Source organism: Periplaneta americana, chromosome 14 (assembly GCF_040183065.1).
Source record: "Periplaneta americana isolate PAMFEO1 chromosome 14, P.americana_PAMFEO1_priV1, whole genome shotgun sequence".
Lineage (NCBI taxonomy): Eukaryota > Metazoa > Arthropoda > Insecta > Blattodea > Blattidae > Periplaneta > Periplaneta americana.
Window position 1 is genome coordinate 10064873 of NC_091130.1, and position 24017 is coordinate 10088889.

General features: G+C 34.7%; 1 protein-coding gene across 2 annotated transcripts in view; it reads left to right on the plus strand.

Moving 5' to 3' along the window:
- Window positions 1–23931, plus strand: part of LOC138713128 (32 kDa beta-galactoside-binding lectin-like) — a 28504-nt gene extending 4573 nt beyond the window's left edge. The window contains exons 2-9 of one of the 2 annotated variants that reach the window (XM_069844918.1): window positions 9249–9393; window positions 11458–11671; window positions 14694–14816; window positions 15070–15212; window positions 17534–17735; window positions 20679–20870; window positions 21947–22038; window positions 23744–23931. In XM_069844918.1, the coding sequence (XP_069701019.1) occupies window positions 9249–9393; window positions 11458–11671; window positions 14694–14816; window positions 15070–15212; window positions 17534–17735; window positions 20679–20870; window positions 21947–22030 (1103 nt within the window). In that variant the 3' untranslated portion in view covers window positions 22031–22038; window positions 23744–23931. The remainder of the gene's footprint in view (window positions 1–9248; window positions 9394–11457; window positions 11672–14693; window positions 14817–15069; window positions 15213–17533; window positions 17736–20678; window positions 20871–21946; window positions 22039–23743) is intronic. The other variant, XM_069844919.1, reaches the window with a different exon arrangement.
- The last annotated feature ends 86 nt before the right edge of the window (window positions 23932–24017 follow it).

The following is a 24017-nucleotide window of genomic DNA, read 5'->3' on the forward strand; positions in this document are numbered from 1 at the left end:
CAATGAGGTCACTGCGTGCTTACCGATGTAACGTTTGGATAGTGAAGGCCAAGACTTTTAGAAGTTTCACAACTCTAAATAAATGGATAAATATGTATAACTCAGAAATATTATTGTTACAGAAATACGGAACAATTCCTATTGAAGAATTTGAATGGATGTAGTCGAAGTGAAATATAAAAATTGGAAATTTATCTTTTGAAGAGGTGGAGAAGTTCAAATATCTTGGAGCAACAGTAACAAATATAAATGATACTCGGGAGGAAATTAAACACAGAATACATATGGGAAATGCCTGTTATTATTCGGTTGAGAAGCTTTTGTCATCCAGTCTGCTGTCGAAAATCTGAAAGTTAGAATTTATAAAACAGTTATATTACCGGTCATTCTTTATGGTTGTGAAACTTTGAGAGAGGAACATAGGTTATGGGTGTTTGAGAATAAGGTGCTTAGGAAAATATTTGGGCTAAGAGGGATGAAGTTACAGGAGAATGGAGAAAGTTACACAACACAGAACTGCACATATTGTATTCTTCACCTGACATAATTAGGACCATTAAATCCAGAAGTTTGAGATGGGCGGGGCATGTAGCACGTATGGGCGAATCCAGAAATGCATATAGAGTGTTAGTTGGGAGGCCGGAGGAAAAAAGACCTTTAGGGAGGCCGAGACGTAGATGGGAAAATAAATATTAAAATGGATTTGAGAGAGGTGGGATATGATGATAGAAAGTGGATTAATCTTGCTCAGGATAGGGACCAATGATGGGCTTATGTGAGGGCGGCAATGAACCTGCGGATTCCTTAAAAGCCAGTAAGTAAGTATTTAAATGCATATTGGGGCACGCGGTATTCCAAAAAACTAAAGGTCGCGGGTTCGATTCTCAGTTATAATGAATTTTGAATATTGACATAATTGCTCTGGCTGCACTATAGCTGTCGCATCTATTCAGTCTCTAGCAGAAATGTGTGTCAAATGGTTCTCCTTTGGAACAAAGGCGACAAACATTCAGGATTAGTACCGATTGTCTGTAGAAGTGGAAGCTTTAACATTCCCCTACTTTGTGGGCCTATATCGCCTGTAATAGGTATACCTTTACCCCAGTGGCGGTTTCTCGGGGGAGGGAAGGGAGGAACGTCCTCCTCACATTTTTCTTCTTTTGAAAGTAAATACCAAATGAAATATATGCCTTGAAATTCGAGGAAGATTCGATAATTTTTAAGTTCACAGCTATAAGAAAACCTCGGTTGATCGAGTTTTAAACGACGCGCAATCAAGTGCTGCTAGAAAACTGTGAAAAAGATGCGAGATTGTTTGTGAGGAGGAAAACCAATCCATTCCTCATTTACTGCAGTTAACACACACAGACAACAGCGCACTAGCGGCGAGAGATAGAAGCAGAGTTTTAAAGCAAGTAAATGAACGGAGAGGGAGGAGATCCTCCTCTGAATCAGCGCATGGGCGGGAAATAGAAACCGACTGGTCTTGCAGCAAGCTCGCTACCGCTGCCATCTAACGATGCTGCATTCAACCAAACTATAACACATCTAGGAGGAGGCACAATAAAAACAGTTTTAACTCAAAACTATGAAAGACACCATAATATAACTTTCTTTTAAAATTACAAAACAAAATATACTATTATTCATTGCACTTTATATAAGGTACTATTCATGGTTCGAAACTTTCGAGGATATCTGAAAGTTGAAGTTAGATTTATACAGGGTGCGTCAGAAAGAACGGATGGATTTCACATGGCAAGAAAATTGTAAAGATTCATCAAATCAAAAATTTATTGTTATCAACATATTCACCAATACATGCAGTTTATTTATGGAAAACAACATTATCCATATGATGTCCTTGGCTTTCAATACAGGCATCGAGGCGTTTTCTGATGTTCGCCATCACTTTCACAGTCATAGTTGGTGCAATTGCCACGATTTCTTCGCGAATCGCTGTCTTCAGTTCGTCCAGTGTATGTGATCGATGTTTACAAACTTACGCCTTCAAATGGTCCCAAAGAAAGAAGTCGCAGGGCGCGAGATCTTACCGTAGCCTCGGACAATCTCAGTGCAATAGAATTTCGTCCAGGTGATTTCTTCTTTAATGTTGAACCTGTGATACGAAATGAAGCCACCCACCGCAAAATTGTATTCCGAGTTGGAATCCTAGCGTGACATCCGATGTCGAAATGAGTCCTGAGTGGCGATCACAGACTTCATTTTTCAAAAATGTCTCTACGATGAAAGCACGTTGTACACCAGACCAACACCATATTCTCAACTGAAACTGCATTCTATGGCTGACCCAACAGTCGTGGTCCTCCTCACTATATCTCTCTCCTCGTTGCGTATCGATAGTTTGAAATCCATCCGTTCTTTCTGACGCACCCTTTATAAAACAAAGAGGAAGTAGTTCTAAGTTAGTATCGCAGATCATTTTGGCCCCTGAAATTCACTTCCATTCATTGTGTACTAGACAGGACAACAGCCAAGTTGTCAGTTTTGTATAAATATATTCGAAATTGAAAGTACTCCAAACTACATTATTTTGAACATAAAAAAATTAATCGGTCACCTGCAGCTTTGAACAATAATGATAGTATGACCAGAAAGGTATCATTTTACAAGAACTGACATGTGATACTGAACTTGTAAAAGGTAATTTGTGGCAACACAGACCACGTGAGTGGGTGCAGTGTTCTCGCTTTCTTAACAGATTATTTCCCATCCCCACTTCCGTAAAACGGTTCTGGTTATGTGTTAATAGCTAGTCTCTTCCAACACTTGTGATGCTGTAGTGTGCGCGAAAAATGCTGGGAGTTTGTGAATTTCCTTGTAATTGTTAATTTGTGCAATTATCCAACAATGAATGGAAGTGAAAACATAATATATTTTGGACAATTTAGGAAACTCAGTTTACAAGAACAGATTATTGCTATACAGAAGGGAAGGCCAACCCTAGCACTATCTGATCTTACAAGTATGCATGTAGGCTAATTTGTAGCATGCTTCTCTCGAGAATGTGTCATTTTGCGCTGCAAACTTCTTTCCTCCTCTTAAGAAATATGCAGGAGCCGCCACTGCTTTACCCACTATTTTACCAAGCGTAGGGTATATTGAAAATATAGGTTATGTGACATTTACATATTCTTTCTTTCTTTCTCTATTTCTTGCTTCCTTTGTTTCTTTTCATTTTTTCTTTATTTTAACAGTAAGTGAATCGAAGATGTCAGGGGAAACGGGAGAGTCTCCCAGAACCAATTCGTGATTGGTCTGGGTCATAGCGCCCTTGATGGAAACCACACGCGCCACGGGCAGAGTACACGCAATAAAAGAAACGATTGTGGCAGTCTTAAATGGAAGCGCTTTGTGTGACGCACTTCCGGTCTGGGCAGCGAGAATGGGAAGACTGCTCTTTGAAATCGACGCAGTAGCTTCTGCGAAGTAATGAAAACAACATTACTAGTAATGATCTAGTAATGTGATAACAATAATAATCATCATGCTAATAATGCACTTTTAATGACGCATGCAAAAGGATTTCCCCAGTCATGAAGTCCGCGTGTCATTGTTGCGTATGCAACGTGAACCCTTTTCACGGCATAAATTGAAATGACCGTGAAGCTGTTCCCACCTCCGTTTATTGCGGGGTTTATATTGGATGTAATGTTGCCGCTATGTCTCCAATACACCAATATTGCATGGCGTTCAATTACTGCAATGACTAATTTCCCAATAAGCGAAAGTATTTATGTATGTCTAGCAGACCATTCGTAAATACCGTGTTTTACATTCTGCTGCCACTTTACTAATGTGTTCTTTAACACACTGCGATAATTTAACGCAAACTGACGTCAGATGTATGTGGAAAATTATGTATTTTTTTATTTTTTCGCCTCTTGTGTCGATCTAAAATGGATAGCATATGATTATGCTACAATTGAACCGAAATCCCGCATGTCTAGAAAACTAAACTTTTCAGGAGATACAAAATAACATCTCAGGTCCTAGATTTGTGCTCAAATTATTTTTTCTTAACACTTTAGCTAAAATGAATGTTGATGGGAATATGTGGGGTTTCTCTTCATAATATCATAGTCTACTATATACAGTCACGAAGCTTGAGTTTTGAGGGTGCTAGAAACAATAAACTGTGCCGATACTATTTCGCATTGTCTGTAATGAGGCGATATTAGCGATCCTAGTGGTGAGCAACTATCTAATGTTTGCATATTTACTACGTATTGAGCTTCGTGACTGTATATACTGGACTGTGATATCATGAGTCACATGTTTAGAACTCGAAATCATATATATATATATATATATATATATATATATATATATATATATATACATACATACATACATATACACAGTGAAACCTCTCATTTACGGACATCGAATGGACGTAACAATATGTCCGCATATGGAAGGTGTCCGTTATTGGGAGAGAGGCTCCCCAATCTAACAGTAAATTTATAATATGCTTTAAATGAAATGAATCCACACCTGTGGAGTAACGGTCAGCGCGTCTGGCCGCGAAACCAGGTGGCCCGGGTTCGAATCCCGGTCGGGGCAAGTTACCTGGTTGAGGTTTTTTCCGGGGTTTTCCCTCAACCCAATACGAGCTGGGTAACTTTCGGTGCTGGACCCCGGACTCATTTCACCAGCATTATCACCTTCATATCATTCAGACGTTAAATAACCTAGATGTTGATACAGAGTCGTAAAATAACCCAATAAAATAAATTAAATGAAATGAATTCCTGTAGTTTGATTCTAAATACAGTCTACTGTACTACAATAAATTCTTTGCAACTTTGAACTACAGTAGATAAGACCGAAAAAGGAAAATACAGTACTGTGCCATGCAATTTTATTCTAGGTCTACAGTTATGCAGTACTGTAATTTACAGTTTTCAACTTAACCTTTACGTTCAGGTGCCATGTCTCTCGAAACAGAACAAATGATTGAAGTGCAGAGAATAATCCTACTAACCCTATCATGTGTCGAATACAATTTCACGATCGCGGAAACCTTGGACCCATCAGACAGGTTAAATTTTATGACTTTGTTTATCCACCCGCTTCCAGCTAACAAGGAGTAGCTGGCTGGGCTAGTGGTAGCCTACGAGACCCTTATTGTCTTCTTTCATGTTAAAGAATTTCTTTACAGTTCTCAAAACTAAATTTTCCATTTTTGTAACACATTAGGTCTTGACATCCAAGTTCTGTCCGCAGTCATGAGGTAAAGCAAGCTGTAGGACTGTGAAACAGCTGACCGTGTCCGTGTTTGAGAGTGTCCGTAAACGAGAGTTAAAATTATCATTATTTCTATATTATTTCAGTTGGGACATAAAAATCTGTCCGTATTTTGGGGGTGTCCGTAACGAGAGGTTTCACTGTATAACTCAATTTCGTGAAAAAAAATTACATATGGGGTTTCTCAATAATTATTGTGATTCAATTATATCCATATTAATTTATCGTTTTTCTGAGGAGTGGGTGTAGTATATGTAGATATTATATCTTATTTTAAGGGTTAGGTACAGCTTACATCAGTAAATTTTTTGGAAATATTCAACATTTTTTCTCTCCATTACTGTATCTTGTACAGTAATGAAAATTGGTATGTGTGAAACACTGTCCTGGGTGAAATCCGAAGGCCTATGTACTATTGGTCGTATTGTTGTAAAATAGATGGCGACTGTATAGGCCTATGTTTTACTGATTGTTATGAATATGAGTTCGGTGATGAATGAGGTCGGTGATAATCAGGGATGTTGTGGCCCCAATTTCCTGGCACTTGCCTTAAGGTTGAGGAAAAACCCTGAAAAACGTTAACCAGGAAATTCAACCCGACCAGGAATCGAACTCCGGCCCTCTGCGTAAGAGACCAGCATGCTGACCCCTACACCACAGAGGTGGTCAAATGCGTTTTATAATACTTACTTACTGGCTTTTAAGGAACCCGGAGTTCATTGGCGCCCTCACGTAAGCCCGCCATTGGTCCCTATCCTGTGCAAGATTAATCCAGTCTTTGCCATCATATCCCACCTCTCTCAAATCCATTTTAATATTATCCTCCCATCTACGTCTCGGCCTCCCCAAAGGTCTTTTTCCCTTCGGCCTCCCAACTAACACTCTATATGCATTTCTGGATTCGCCCATACGTGCTACATGCCCTGCCCATCTCAAACGTCTGGATTTAATGTTCCTAATTACGTCAGGTGAAGAATACAATGCGTGCAGGTCTGCGTTGTGTAACTTTTTCCATTCTCCTGTAACTTCATCCCTCTTAGCCCCAAATATTTTCCTAAGAACCTTATTCTCAAACAACCTTAATCTCTGTTCCTCTCTCAAAGTGAGAGTCCAAGTTTCACAGCCATACAGAACAACCGGTAATACAACTGTTTTATGAATTCTAACTTTCGAATTTTTTGACAGCAGACTAGATGACAAAAGCTTCTCAACCGAATAATAACAGGCATTTCCGATATTTATTCTGCGTTTAATTTCCTCCCGAATGTCATTTATATTTGTTACTGTTGGTCCCAGGTATTTGAATTTTTCCACCTCTTTGAAGATAAATCTCCAAATTTTTATAGTTCCATTTCTTACAATATTCTGGTCACGAGACATAATCATATACTTAGTCTTTTCGGGATTTACTTCCAACCCTATCGTTTTACTTGCTTCAAGTAGAATTTCCGCGTTTTCCCTAATCGTTTGTGGATTTTCTCCTAATATACTCGTGTCATCAGCATAGACAAGAAGCTGATGTAACCCGTTCAATTCCAAACCCTCTCTGTTATCCTGAACTTTCCTAATGGCATATTCTAGAGCGAAGTTAAAAAGTAAAGGTGATAGTGCATCTCCCTGCTGCTTTAGCCCGCAGATTGGAAAAGCATCAGATAGAAACTGACCTATACGGACTCTGATGTAAGTTTCACTGAGACACATTTTAATTAATCGAACTAGTTTCTTGGGAATACCAAATTTAATAAGAATATTATATAAACCTTCTCTCTTAACCGAGTCATACACCTTTTTGAAATCTATGAATAACCGATGTACTGTACCCTTATACTCCCATTTTTTCTCCATTATCTGTCTAATACAAAAAATCTGATCAATAGTCGATCTATTACGCCTAAAACCATACTGATGATCCCCATCAATTTCATCTACATATGGAGTTAATATTCTCGAAAGAATATTGGACAAAATTTTGTACGACGTCAACAAAAGTGATATTCCTCGAAAGTTACCACAGTTAGTCTTGTTCCCCTTTTTAAAAATAGGTACGATTATGGACTCCTTTCATAGTTTTTATGCTCGACCATGCCGAAATGTAGTAATTATACACCTGGTAGTAGCCTTTTAATGCACCTCATTAAAGTACACCTATTCATTATAGTTCAGTTGTTCAGCCAATGAGAAATCACCATTGTGCCATTATAAAACCGCAAGTATCGATTATTCTCGGATATGCAATCGAAAGACAATAGCGAAACGTCACGGAGGCTGGAAAACCAATACTGTCGCAGAAGGTTATATTCTGTTACTATAATAATTAGCGTTAATTGTAAATAATATTGAAATAAATTCAATTTGTCATCTCGTTTTTCAATTCTAAATCAATTTCTAGGTTACGCATTCTCTGCATTACATCAAGATCAATGACATTATTGTTCCTCGGAAAAAAATCAATACTTTCGCGTTTGCGCACATCTCACAATTTCGAGCTATGAACAAGGTCACTTCCGATCTTCTGTCAGTACAGATACAGGGACATCATTTTATTTTTACTTGCATTTTTATTGTACCTGCATTTCTGAATGTACTTCACTCTCACCCCTTCACTAATATCCTTGCTCCCGTCAGACACACAAACTTACGGCCGCTGTTGCATTCGAAGTCTTCAAGCAGTGAAGTAAACACTGCAGTGTATAGTGTGTTTCAGAAATATGGTTGCGTTTTCTATAGAAGAAACAACCTATATTAATAATATCGCACTAAAAATTATATTGAAGAAACGATAAATTAAATTTCAGAGAATATGCTTCAAAATGTTTTTAATAATATGCGTAAAGAATTGAAGCCTGCATTGTAATGAACAGCAACCATTTTCAGCAACTTGTTTAAAAATTCAGATTAGCTTATTTTGAATTGAGGTGGCTAGAAGCAAAGGAATGCTAGTGACATTTGTAATAACATGAGTTAAGTGCATCCAGTGTAAGCTAAAGTATCTAAAATTTTAGTGTCAAAGAGATATTTTAATTGCATCACACATTAAAATTTAAATAAAAATTTCACCGATTTTACGAAAGCTTAAATATTTAAACCCCATTTTCTCAAAAGTAACAAGTGCACTTACAGCCCTTTACTTATGAGCCCCTCAATTTAAATGCACTCTCTATATTGTATGTTAACATCAATAATTAATATGCTAAATAAAGTAGACATTACATAACGAACATAGCCGCCTAAAAAGTTGAGTTTTTGAAAAAAAAATGTTACTACTCTACTGTATTTTGATAAATTCCGTAAAAGTGATGATCAAACTGAAAATCGTAATATCGTATTTCCCTACAACATAAATGGATACACTACTTTTCTCTCCTCCTATACCTAGTAAAATGATTTGTTTACATATTGCACTAGTATCATCAAACTCCTGTAATGGAAGGGGGCAACAGTGTTTCCGAGTATAGCCAGGTTAATGTTAAAAATGTTGGTAAAAATAAAGTGATGTCCCTGTAAAATGAATATTTCTGAATAATTTCAAGTTAGAAATATGGTCGAGCATAAAAAGTCGTATGAAACTTGCCTATAATGGTAATTAAGACGCTCGTATGAAAATTATGAAACTCGCTTGCGCCCGTTTCATAAACAAACATACTTGCGTCTTAATTACTATCATTATAGGCTCGTTGCATAATGTACTATTATGTTACAATTATTAGCAAAATAATAAATAAATAAATAAATAAATAAATAAATAAATAAATCAATAAAATAAATTCAGTTTATCTACGGCGAGAATTATTTTTCCCGGGAAGGAAATCAGAACACCTTTTCCAGTCAACACTGGTGTGAAGTTTCTAAGAAGTCACACTTGAGACATAGGCGAAGACTTCAAGGTCTGCGAGTCCTACAAACGAGAGGAAATTGGTTCGCGGGGCGGGCGCGCCGTCTTCTTCTGTTTTAAAATGGGCGTCTGGTCTCGTTTGCAGAGTTGGTGTGCCAGACCAGCGACCGGCCGCAGGAGACGGAGTTCCTGCCGGAGGACGGCGTCCCGCTGGTGGCGCCGCTCAGCAGCGGGCTGCCCCCCGGCTCCGTACTGTCTCTGGAGGGCTCCACCCCGCGGGGAGCGCAGGAGTAAGTATCGTGGGCGACTTCCTTGCAGCTGCCCGCCCTACCGCCCGCCTTCTCTGCCAGCCACTTCCTGCTGCATTAACCCACCTTGTCCACCTCCAGACATTCATCTCAATCAACCCAATTACAAAACCTCGAAAATCTGAATGTGACCACGTGCACGCGACAAACAACACCACAACACTTGGAAATTCCTCCTTCATTGCAGTGGGAGCCAGATTCATCTGTTTATTTGGGAACCATAACTGTCATCGTTTGAGATGCAGCACTTCATACAACAATGGAAGCCAAATTAATGAGGTTATTTAGGATGTAATATTTTAGATAACAATGGGAGCGAATTAATATCGTTATTTAGGATGTCATTTTCAAACAACAATGGAAACCAAATTAATGTCCTTATGTGGGATGCAATATTTCATACGAACAACGAATTGTATTATTTGGAATATATTTCGTACAACACTAGTGACCAAATTAATGTAATTATGTAAGATGTAATATTTCATGCTACAGTGGAATACAAATTCATTAGATTCATGGGCTGGAACATTTCTTACAACAATGGAATCCAGATTTATTTGATTGTTTGGGATGGAGCATTTCATACAACAATGGAATCCAGATTTATTTTATTGTTTGGGATGGAACATTTCATACAACAATGGAATCCAGATTTATTTGATTGTTTGGGATGGAATATTTCATACAACAATGGAATCCAGATTTATTTGATTGTTTGGGATGGAATATTTCATACAACAATGGAATCCAGATTTATTTGATTGTTTGGGATGGAATATTTCATACAACAATGGAATCCAGATTTATTTGATTGTTTGGGATGGAACATTTCATACAACAATGGTAATCAAATTAATGCGACTTTGTACGATGTAATATTTCATACAACACTGGAATCCAAATTTATTTTGTTGTTTGGGATGGGATATTTCATACAACACTGGAATTCAAATTTATTTCGTTGTTTGGGATGGAGTATTTCATAAATACTTGAATCCAAATTTATTTTGTTGTTTGGGATGGAATATTTCATACAACACTTGAATCCAAATTTATTTTGTTGTTTGGGATTGAATATTTCATACAACACTGGAATCCAAATTTATTTTGTTGTTTGGGATGGAATATTTCATACAACAGTGGAATCCAAATTTATTTTGTTGTTTGGGATGGAATATTTCAAACAACAGTGGAATCCAAATTTATTTGATTGTTTGAGATGGAACATATTTTCATACAATAATGGTAATGCAATTATGTAAGACGTAATATTTCGTAAAACTACGGAATCCAAATTCATTAGATTGTTTAGGATGAAAGGATTCATACAACAATGGTAATAAAATTAATGCGACTTTGTACAATGTAATAATATTTCATACAAAGTGAAATCCAAATTTATTTAGTTGTTTGGGATGGAATATTTCATACAGTGGAATCCAAATTTAGTTGATTGTTTGGGATGGAAGATTTCATACAATAATGGCAATGCAATTATGTAAGACGTAATATTTCGTAAAACTACGGAATCCAAATTCATTAGATTTTTAGGGTGAAAGAATTCATACAACAATGGTAATAAAATTAATGCGACTTTGTACGATTTAATATTTCATACAACAGTGGAATCCAATTTTATTTGGTTGTTTGGGATGGAATATTTCATAAAACAGTGGAATCCAAATTTATTTGATTGTTTGGGATGGAACATTTCATACAATAATGGTAATACAATTATGTAAGACGTAATATTTCGTAAAACTACGGAATCCAAATTCATTAGATTGTTTACGGTGAAAGAATTCATACAAAAATAAGAGAAGAAGACGAATTTCCAGGCTAAAAAAAACGATAGTCCTCCTATCATACCTTCCAATTGGTTCTTGATCGTTGTGTGCAGTGAGTAGTTGCAGATGAAACTACTTTAAATAAACATTGCTCACATTATTCATTCTTTTTTTAGTGTAGTTTTCCATATCCTACACTGCGTTATGGTTGAAGAAAAAAATATAGGTGCTGACAATAAATAATGTGTGACCCCAGGTTTTCAATCGAGCTGCTGGTCCCAGATGATACGAGGTTCACAGAGCAGCCACCAATGGCCCTGAGTTTCCATGCGCGGTTCGACATGGAAAAAGTGTACCACAACTCATTCCTGAAGCATTCGTGGGGACAGCAGGAGATTCCTTATTGGTTTCCACTGCAAAAAGGAACCGAGTTTAACATCACAATCCTTGCAGATGATAGAGGCTTCAAGGTCAGTCCTCCGATACCTTCTACATTCTGTATGGGATTGCTGCTTGATCTTAGGTATTTGGTACCAAGAATGTGATAATGGGTAGCCTATATTTTTACTTTTCATATGATGAATTTCAATTGTTTCAACATTATTACCGGTACCTATAATTTCTATGGACAGAATAGACTGTAGAATTGTTTTGAAAATGAACGGAAATAATTATATGTGCATGCTGCTGGCAATAAAGTAAATAAAAAGGCGTTGATAAAGTTGTTCAACTTAATAACCTCAAATTAAATCAAATTCAAATGATGACGCAAATACATTAAGTAGATAAATAAATAGAGAAGTGAATAAACTAAGAAATGAATGAATAAATACAGACATGAACGAAAAAATAATTACATGAACGAATAAATAAAGACACGAACGAATAAATAAAGGTATAAACGAATAAGTAAAGAAATTAATGAATAAATAAGGAAATGAATGAACAAATAAAGAAATGAATGAATAAATAAGGAAATGAATGAACAAATAAAGAAATGAATGAATAAATAAAGAAATTAAGAATAAATAAAGATATAAACGAATAAGTAAAGAAATTAATGAATAAATAAGGAAATGAATGAACAAATAAAGAAATTAATAAATAAATAAATAAATGATTAAATAAATAACCAAATTAAGAAATAAATGAATAAATAAGAAAATGAATGAACAAATAAAGAAATGAATGAATAAATAAAGAAATTAATGAATAAATAAAGATATAAACGAATAAGTAAAGAAATTAATGAATAAATAAGGAAATGAATGAACAAATAAAGAAATAAATAAATAAATGATTAAATAAATAACCAAATTAAGAAATAAATGAATAAATAAGGAAATATAAATGGATAAATAAAAATAAACAAATAAATAAATAAATTACTAGTAAATAAAGAAAGAAATGAGAAATAAAGAAAGAAATTAATAAATAAATGAATAAAGAAATAAAGACATTAACGAGTAAATAAAGATATGAATGAATAAATAAAGATATGAATAAATAAATATAAATAAATAATTAAATGAATAAATAAATGATTAAATACATAACTAAATGAAGAAATAAGTGAATAAATAAAGGTAAAATAAAAATTTATAATTAAAGAAAGAAATGAATAAATAAGAAAGCAATGTGTAAATAAAGAAATAAGTAAATAAATTAATTAATTATTAAACAAATAAAAATGAACGAATAAATAAAGACATGAATAAATAAATAAATAAAGATATGAATGAATAAATAAAGAAATGAAAGGATAAGTAAAGAAATGAATGAATAAATAAATAGATAAATAAATAAATAAATAAATAGATAAATAAATAAATAAACAAATAAATAAATAAATAAATAAATAAGTGATTAAATAAATAACTAAATAAAGAAATAAATGAATAAATAAAGAATTAAATGAATAAATAAAATAAATAAATAAGTAAATAAATAAATAAATAAATAAATAAAAAATAAATAAATAAATAAAAAATAAATAAATAAATAAAGATATGAATAAATAAAGAAATGAATGGATAAGTAAAGAAATGAATGAATAAATAAATAGATAAATAGATAAATAAATAAATAAATAAATAAATAAATAAATAAATAAGTGATTAAATAAATAACTAAATAAAGAAATAAATGAATATATAAAGAATTAAATGAATAAATAAAATAAATAAATAAGTAAATAAATAAATAAATAAAGATATGAATGAATAAATAAAGAAATGAATGGATAAGTAAAGAAATGAATGAATGAATAAATAAATAGATAAATAGATAAATAAATAAATAAATAAACAAATAAATAAATAAGTGATTAAATAAATAACTAAATAAAGAAATAAATGAATAAATAAAGAATTAAATGAATAAATAAAATAAATAAATAAGTAAATAAATAAATAAATAAATAAAAATAAATAAATAAATAAATAAAGATATGAATGAATAAATAAAGAAATGAATGGATAAGTAAAGAAATGAATGAATAAATAAATAGATAAATAGATAGATAAATAAATAAATAAATAGATAAATAAATAAGTAAACAAATAAATAAATAAATAAATAAGTGACTAAATAAATAACTAAATAAAGAAATAAATGAATAAATAAAGAATTAAATGAATAAATAAAATAAATAAATAAGTAAATAAATAATTGAATGACTAAAGAAATGAGTAAATAAATAAAATAATTAATAAGAAAATAAGGATATGAACGAATAAATAAAAACACGAATGAATAAATAAAGAAACGAATGAACAAATAAAAAAATGATTGACTAAATAACTAAATGAATAAATAAAGAAGGAAATAGAAAATAAATAAGTAAATAAATAAATGAAAAAAATATAGAAATCAGTAAATAACTAAATATATAAAGAAATAAAGATATGAGCGAATGAATAAAGACATGAATGAATAAAATAAATAAATAAATGGGGAAAGAAGGAAAGAAAGAAAGAAAGAAAGAAATGAGTAAATGAAGAAACAAATGAATAAATAAATCAAAATATGAATACATAAATAAAGAAATTAATGCATAAGTAAAAAAATGAGTAAATAAAGAAGTGAATAAATAAGTAAAGAAATTAATAAAGAAATAAATAAGTAAATAAATCAAATTCAGGTAGTGGTGCAATTGCTTATACTGTTTGAAGTATAATAACATCGAATTAAATTAAATTAAAATTATGGTGCAAATGGATTATATTATTAAAAGCAATAACATGGAATTAAATCACATTCAAGTGATGATTCAAGTAACTTCAATTCGTCTTGTCTGTTTTATTTTTGGCTCCACAAATAACATACATGTTTTTCAAGAACTGAAATTTCGTACATAAAGAAGAGACAACATTTTAATCAGTTCTCGTAAAAGTTAATTTCACTTCCATTTGAATAAGGTGTTCTGTTATTTAAAAAAATAGGAAGTTTCGATTAGAATACTAAAATGTGATTCATGCTATTGTGTTTCAGATTTTTGTAGAAAAGGCTTTGTTCTGGATGTTCTTCCACCGAACAGATTCAACAAAAGTTTCACATGTCAGGGTTATCGGTGACGTCACATTACACAAAATGTCTTACCACGTGGGTGTTCAGGTGAGATATATCTTCAGTAAGAAATGTGATGCAGTGTAACCTTAATAATTTGGGGATTATGATTTCAAGCGCAAAATTAACTCAGAATATTATGTATAAATCATATTTTGAATTTTACTAAGTTTATTCTAGCAAAAGTTGTAGGCCACATACTGCCTTAAGCAAAACAAAAATAGAGATTTATGGATAATTTTCGGTCTGTAGGCCATAATGTCTTATGTGAATGTAAACAAAAATGCAATCTCTGTTCCAGAAAACGTGCAGACCACGTTCAGATCTCCGAGCACAGGACCTGCAGGTGATTGGAGCTGCTCCATATGTTTCGCAACTTCAGCATCCCTTCTCAACGGGGTCCGTAGTTTCTGTGTCCGGTGTCCTGCACAGCAACGCCGAATGGTAGGCTGCATTGATTACTTACAAGTTTATCAAGCACACACTTGCTTGGGTAAAAGTTGTTGTTGTTGTTTTCTAATGCCAGGTGTTTGACAATAAAGTCATTTGATCTCTTGCACTCCAATATTTTTCAAATATATTATCATGGTCAGCCACTGAAGCACAGATTTTGAGGTGTTCCGAATCCATTTCTTGGTTTGAGTTGCACAATGGGCAGTTAGGGGACTGATATATTCCAATTCTATGCAGGTGTTTGGCCAAACATCATGGCTTGTTGCCAATCTAAATGCAGCTACAGACGATTTTCGTGGTAAATCGGGAATTAACTGTGGATTATGATGCAGAGAGTTCCATTTTTTCCCTTGAGATTGTGTTATCAAATTTTGTTTGTTGAAGTCTAAGTATGTAGATTTAATAAATCTTTTCACAGAGTAATACGTAGATTTAGTAACAGGTCTGTAAGTAGCAGTGCTGCCCTTCTTTGCTAAAGCATCCGCATTCTCGTTTCCCAGGATTCCTCAATGGGACGGTATCCATTAGAATACAATTCTTTTGAATGAATGAATTTAAATACTATTATAGTCACAATCATGCCATGGTATGAAAGAAAAATTTCTTTCGATCGGGAATCGAACCTGCGACTTCCTGTTCTCCAGTCAGGTGCTCTACCACTGAGCTATCGAGTTCGTCTCACGCCAAAGGCTTGGAATTATCCTTTCATACTGGCGACTCTGTTATAGAGTACTGTCCATAGCGTCTGATCTAGTCAGCACTGCTTATGGCTTGAAAGAAACTTTACAAATGTAATCTTCATCTTACGATGTTTGGTGACATATACACGTCCGTTGATATGACATATTAATGAATTTAAATACTATTATAGTCACAATCATGCAATGGTATGATAATTCCAAGCCTTTGGCGTGAGACGAACTCGATAACTCAGTGGTAGAGCGCCTGACCGGAGAATAGGAAGTCGCAGGTTCGATTCCTGCTCGAGGTTGTGAAATTTTTCTTTCATACCATGGCATGATTGTGACTATAATAGTATTTAAATTCATTAATATGTCACATCAACGGACGTGTATACGTCGCCAAACATCGTAAGATGAAGATTACAATTCTTTTACTGAGTTTGAGAGAGCATTTTAGTTATTTCAGCTGTTTGAGATGAAGATATGTGTTTAGAGACGATTGATAGAACAGCTGCTTTGGAGTCTGACAATATAACTGCATTCTTAAATTTATTGATGTGGCATAGAAGATTCCTGAGACTTTCACTTATTGCAATGATTTCTCCATCAAAACTTGTTGTTCCAATTCCAAGAGATCTATAAAGTGAGAAGAGACAGCACGTAGCACCTGCACCGGCACCTTGTTCTTTGGGGATCAAGGATCCGTCGATGTATGTATATATATATATATATATATATATATATATATCATCTGATGTCGTCTTCTACCCTGAACTCTTCTCCCATTCACTATTCCTTCCAGTGCATCCTTCAGAAGGCAGTTTCTTCTCAACCAGTGACCACAAGGTGATATGAATGGGATATTTGTAAATGCTACCATTGTCCTGGCTGGACAATGACTGTTTTCACAAAAATCGTCTTTGAACTATGGTTGTTTTATGAAAACCACTGAAAAGTTCCACTCCTATAACATAGGCCTATGGTGTTTTTTTCCCTAACAACTAATTCAGTAGATGACCGCTACAATACACTCATCACATGCTTAATATCTCAAATTGACATTTTTTGGACTATAGTTTCTTCTTTTTCAAAAAACCCTTCAATTTTATTGAAACTTTGTTATGTTCTATTTAGTACAAAATAGTTATTTATAGAAACACGAGCTTGCTAAACGAGTGTGTACTACATAAATAATATGTACTTATTTTTGTGTTATATGTACCAATAATTACTATATACTAAATATTTCTTCCCCTTAATGTTGATATTTTTCTTAAAAATCCACAGCACTCGCTCATTGTTTATTTGTGTGTTTAAATGTTCTGTTTATGATTGAATCATTATCAGTTAATTAATTAACTATTAATTTTAATAAACGCAAAAATAGTATAGTAATTTATGTCTCAGTTATATCTTTTTACTCTCTTCTTTCGCCTCTCTGTTCTTTCATGTTCGTTAATGCTACAATATACTGGAGTACCGGTACACTGTAAAATTATATCTTTTTATCCCTAGTTTCTTTTAGATAATTAATTTATTATATTTGAAGAAGGTCGAATCCGTGGAGATGAGACAGAAATGCATGTATCAGTGTTGTAATTTTATCTCACACTGTGTTTCACTCTACAGGATGATTATCAACCTGCAATCAGACGGTGATATTGAAGACGTGATAGTGCTGCAGTTCAAAGCTCGACTCAAGGATGGAGCTGTTATACACAACACTTTCTTCAATGGAATCTGGGGTTGGGACTTCAGTAACGACTCTGTCCCTCTCCAAAGAGGAGCTGAGTTCACAGTGGATTTCCACTCAGATGACAGACACATAAAGGTCAGTTCATTAGCCAATACAGGGCGGAAGGGAACCTATTACATTAATTCACAGAAGTAATAGAAAGATTTGTCACATAAGTTTTTTGATACGTCCAATACTTTTTAAAATCCAAAAATGTTGTTGTTGTTTTCTAATGCCAGGTGTTTGACAATAAAGTCATTTGACTCTTGCACTCCAATACTTTTCAAAGATATTGTCATGGTCATGGTCATGGTCACCCACTGAAGCAAGAGAGTTCGAATCTCACGTCGCTGTCACAATATAATAACCATTGTTACATAACAGATAAATATAATTGTTAATAATATTAAAATAACCTGGGCAAGTGCAGTGTATCTAGCCTAACATGAATGCATTGAGGTGTTCTGAATCCATTTCTTGATTTGAGTACCGGTAAATTAAAAAATATAACGTGTTGCAACACTGCAAAGAGAGTATGGTAGCTCTTCAGTTACAATTTCGCCTTTTTCATTGAAAGATCGGTAATCTTCTTAAGGAATTTCTCTATTATGCAGTTATTTTCAGACATACAACACTTTCGCTTCAATTTACAACCATAAAATATTATTCACTTCAATGCTCGCATACCAGAAGCGTACTGACTGTACAGCAGGGCCCTTTGTAGTGGCAATGACACAGCATGAAAGTTAGACTAGATTTGAAAGAATTGATACTTTATGTAAAAGAAATGTGGTTATTTATTAACTTCTGAAGCTAGTAATACATTAAAATATGATTAATATAATATTGTAAATTTATTTCAACTCAACAATAATAATTCCTTTCTACAATTCACATTAAACGCTCTCGGCAACAATGGGATTTGCTCTCCACAGACGACGACAATGACAATTCACTAGGACTATTACGAACAACAATGAACTGTTAATCTTAACTAATATTTACAAAGCACTATTTACAAATCAGAACTGTCAGTTCTCAGTTCACAGTTCTTCTAGCTCAGTCACTCGAGTTCACAGTATCTCGAACCACAGACCTTCAGAGACAGTCCACTGTACTCGAACTCAGGTCCCTCCAAATGCGGTCCACTGCACTCGAACTCAGGTCCCTCCAACTGCGGTCCACTGCACTCGAACTCAGGCCTTTGGATGCTGACACAGTTGCGGACGCACACTCAAGTCGAACTCCGGTACACAAGACTGGCTGGCTTGCTCTGTTCACTGGCTTACTCACTGAACTAATCATGAATCACACACACACTGTCCGAGTTCCCTCGCGCTTCTTCTTTTATAACCACAGCGACGTAGCCTGGAAAGTTCGAATTCCCGATTTTTCCACTTCGACGGACTTCTCGAAGAGTCGGGAGGGTCCGTCCCCCCTTCACTCCGCACGCAGCAGTTGCGCGCGCACACTCCCTCGCCGCGTAGGCCCTTTCCCCTCTCTTCTCTCCGCCGCACGCCGTCCCTCAGTGCTCCGTGGAGCCCGCGCGATCTTCTCTCTTGCGGGACGCTGGTCGTGAGTTCGAATCTCACGTCGCTGTCACAATATAATAACCATTGTTACATAACAGATAAATATAATTGTTAATAATATTAAAATAACCTGGGCAAGTGCAGTGTATCTGGCCTAACATGAATGCATTCCACTGGTTCATATTATAAAGACGAACTTTACAGTTTTGTTGGTATGTGTTTTATTGCAAATATTTTTAGTCCATATCTAGCTTCTGTATTTCTAATTTTGTCTTGTTTCATAGAAACATTAACTAAAATTAGACTGAATAACTTTATGATATCTTTATTGTGTTAACATTTGCAGTTTACCTGGCTGACTAGTTTCGGAGTGGTAGTCTTCGGACAATGAAGGATACCACTTCTAAAATAGTCAGTCAGGTAAATTGCAAAAGTTAACACAGTAAAGATATCATAAAGTTATTCAGTGATTATAAGTTTTGTTGTTGTTGTTTTCTAATGCCAGGCGTTTGACAATAAAGTCATTTGACCTCTTGTACTCCAATATTTTTCAAAGATATTATCATGATCAGCCACTGAAGCACAGATTTTGAAATGTTTCTTGGTTTGAGTTGCACAATAGGCAGTTAGGGGACTGATATATTCTTTCCAGCCATAAGCAGTGCTGACTAAGATCAGACGCTAACGACAGTACTCTATAACAGAGTTGCCAGTATGAAAGGATAATTCCGAGCCTTTGGCGTGAGACGAACTCGATAGCTCAGTGGTAGAGCGCCTGACCGGAGACCAGGAAGTCGCAGGTTCGATTCCCGCTCGAGGTTGCGAAATTTTTCTTTCATACCATGGCATGATTGTGACTATAATAGTATTAAATTCATTCACAGATATATTCCAATTCTATGCAGGTGTTTGGCCAATCATGGCCTGTTGCCAATCTAAATGCAGCTACAGACGATTTTCGTGGTAAATCGGGAATTAACTGTGGATTATGACGCAAAGAGTTCCATTTTTTCTCCCTTGAGATTGTGTTATCAAATTTTGTTTGTTGAAGTCTAAGTATGTAGATTTAATAAATCTTTTCACAGAGTAATACCTACGTAGATTTAGTAACAGGTCTGTAAGTAGCAGTGCTGCCCTTCTTTGCTAAAGCATCCGCATTCTCGTTTCCCAGGATTCCACAATGGGATGGTATCCATTGGAATACAATTCTTTTATTGAGTGATATTAATTGAGAGAGCATTTTAGTTATTTCTGCTGTTTGAGATGAAGGTGTGTGTCTAGAGACTATTGATAAAAGAGTGTATCGAACAATGAATAATAAAATTAGAGATTTCATCTCTGCAGCAGTTAATATCCAGGATTCTGAACCATTAAATAATAGTGAAACTGCTAAAGTTTTATTAACTTTTAATTTGCAGTATTTATATTCCCTCCACATACCGGTAAGGGTTTTCACAAGACATATCGTAGTAAAGTTTATTTGACGTTCTGCTGCATTTGTGTGCAGGTGTGTATCAATGGGGAACTGTTCTCCCGCTATGAGCATCGCCTTAACCCTGAGCGTGTGACCATGGTGGTGGTGAATGGAGCCCTCACCTTAAAGAGCGTGCTGCACTACACCAATGGGACACACGTGGATGTGTCTCAAGGCCCCTTCAAGACTTGTGCCCCACTGGGGGCTACACCCAGCTTCAAGACTGTAAGCATCTTTTATGGGATGACCTACGTCTATGCAGCAAACCTTAGTGTAGTCAGCCAATGTGGGTACGAGAATGCGCCTAGAATGAGGATTAGCACAATAGATCTTGAAAGATCGCAGTGCTGGGTCAGTGCCTCTCTCCCGAAATTCCCTTACATTTCATTCCACTCTTTATGAAATGGATAATATCTACCTCTACTTAAAGAAAACAAAGTGAGTTAAGTGGCAGGTTTTCTTTGAGTATTTGATTTTGTCCTTCCATCATTACCTTATTACCACTCTCTAATCAACTTCGAGAGCCTGTTTATCACAAATTAATAAAGAAATTAATAATATAGTACAGTTCTCCACACTATGTACCTATTAAGTATGAGTATTTTAAAAATTATAACACAATAAAAAAATTCGACTCCACACTTCAACACCTTCCAACAATAAAACACACCCTCCTAACAGGCAGAGAAGTTCGAGATGACGCTGCGATCTAGTAGGCTCTGATGATGGTGCGTCAAGCACTGAAACAGCTGTAAGCCGGACAAATATTACATATTTAACACGAGTAAGTCCACTAGTTCATCAATTAATTATATTCAAGTGTTAAAAGTGATGTACGCAAGATTCAAAATAAATAAAAAATTATTTTATACTTGAAATTTAAATACTGTTAGGATATATTTTGTGGTTCAGTACTTAGGTACTGATGAATATGAATTCAAGATATTTTGAGATTAAAATGAGTATTACTTTTAACTGGCCAGTACATTATCTCATTGTGACAAAATAATTACCGTTATATGGTATCCAATGGTTTCCAATATACAATTAGTACCTTGACTAGAAATATAAGACAGGAAGAAGGTATTTTCATAGATTGAGTCATAAAAATTCATCTTCTCAAAAATGAACATCATTTTAAAACTTGAGATTCTTAATGAAATGCATAAATATGTGGCATAGCAAATTAAATGCACTTTAACCTTTACTTAATAATAGTGAAAAATTAGTTGTTTAAGAGTTTTGTGTGTGATGTAGCTGGAATTTACAGCATATGGTTTTTCTCTTCAATTCTGTTGCAGCTTCTCTGTGAATTGTGTTCCCGTCTGCCTGACCCACACATGTCTGTCATGGCAACCCCAATGCGTTTCAAGCGGCAACCTTGATGACAGAGGTACGTCATGCTATTTTTGTTGACTATATCAACATTTTCTGTCTTGTATAAATAATAATGTAACTATTATTTTTATTGTAAAGTAATATAATAATAGAGATATAACATTTTACTGCTACCAGAACAAAAGAATCGACTTCTGACGTCTCTAGTGAAGGACGTGGAATGTACAGGGCCATAGCAAGGTTTTGCAGTTAGCAGCATTTCTTTTTCCTTCACCTTGGTGACAGATAGCAGATGGAAAGGAGACTTACCTTCCCTGAAAGATCAGGAAATAACCCAAAATAAACTGTTTTATCATCCTACAAGCAATTGATAAATAATAACAATCCAGGTTGCCAGGCAACGATAGAAAACAAAACAAAAGCTGTGGGAAAAAATGAATGAGATGTATAAAAAATTGAATACTCTTTCTTCGGAATATAAAGTTGTTGTTGTTTTCTAATGCCAGGTGTTTGACAATAAAGTCATTTGACCTCTTGCACTCCAATATTTTTCAAAGATATTATCATGGTCAGCCACTGAAGCACAGATTTTGAGGTGTTCCGAATCCATTTCTTGGTTTGAGTTGCACAATGGGCAGTTAGGGGACTAATATATTCCAATTCTATGCAGGTGTTTGGCCAAACAGTCACGGCCTGTTGCCAATCTAAATGCAGCTACAGATGATTCGGAATATAAACTACTGGTATATAGTGTTAAAAGTTGTGTAATCAGGTGTATGCTCTTTCTTATTGAAATTTCAAAGGGAGGTGGGAGTAAGGGGGTGAAACCTAAAATGCAATTAACGCTAGTTTGCATCTGTAAGACATACTGACATCATCTGTAGACTAAAAAAAATTTAATGGATGCCATTTGAAATAACGTGAGGTGAATGACTCTGATTGCCTCTTTTATCTTGGTGGAGTACTCATGAATCAACCTTTTATCTGTCGGAATTTCAAAGACAAATTCTTTCCTGAGCCTTTTTGCACTTCAACATAGCATTAACAATTGATATTAGAGGAAAAAAATTCGGTCCGGTGCATGGGATCGAACCTGGGTCCTTGGTTCTATGTACCAAGCGCTCTAACCACTGAGCTACACTGAACTTCAATCCACAGCACCGGATCGAATTCCCCTCCTCTAGTGTAAAACCAAGAACCAAGGACCCGGGTTCGATCCCCGGTGTCGGAGCGAATTTTTCTCCTCTATTATCAATTGTTACCATAACAGATAAATTCTGTAGGATAAAAAATTAATCTTTATGTAGATAGCATTAACGTTTAGCATACTCTTTAATATCTAAATTGACGTGTTTTTAATTAAATTTAATTGAAATAAATAGTTATTTAGACTGTAAAGTTTTTTTTTAAATGGAAGCCTTGTTTAAGCTCCATTTGTACATAATAAGAAAAAATTGAAATTTGAATGCAAACCAACCAACAAAGTGGACAGAACAACAAACTGCTTTATTCTTATGATATACCCAAACATGTCTATACTTTTTTTGCAGCATTGTCTAATATACCAAGACCTCAAAATGTCTAGATAGTACATATCTAGTTAGGTATGAAACCGCAAATATATGTCAGAATATATACTACAATTGTTGGATGGCAATATCACAAAAACGAATAGTTATTTCAGTATTTTAATTTTTTCCTATCTTCACACTTTTGAGTATAAAATATAGAATATTTTAATTGTGGCAAAAATGTTTTAGGTGTTCAAATTCTTCTCTACAGTTCAAAGGAGGGGCACAAAGTAACAGCTGGTTACTACACGAAGAGGAAACTGTGCTGAGATCTTCAATGCCAAAGGACGAGAATGTGTGTTTGTGTGTGTGTTGTAATGTACTCTTTAGGCTAAACAATGCGCTGTATCTTATTTCAATAAAATATTACATTCTCATTGTTTCTTCTTCCTATGACACTTCGGACCATGGCCTCTCCAATTAAAGTCTTCCACTCAACTCTGTTTTTAGCCATTGTTCTCCA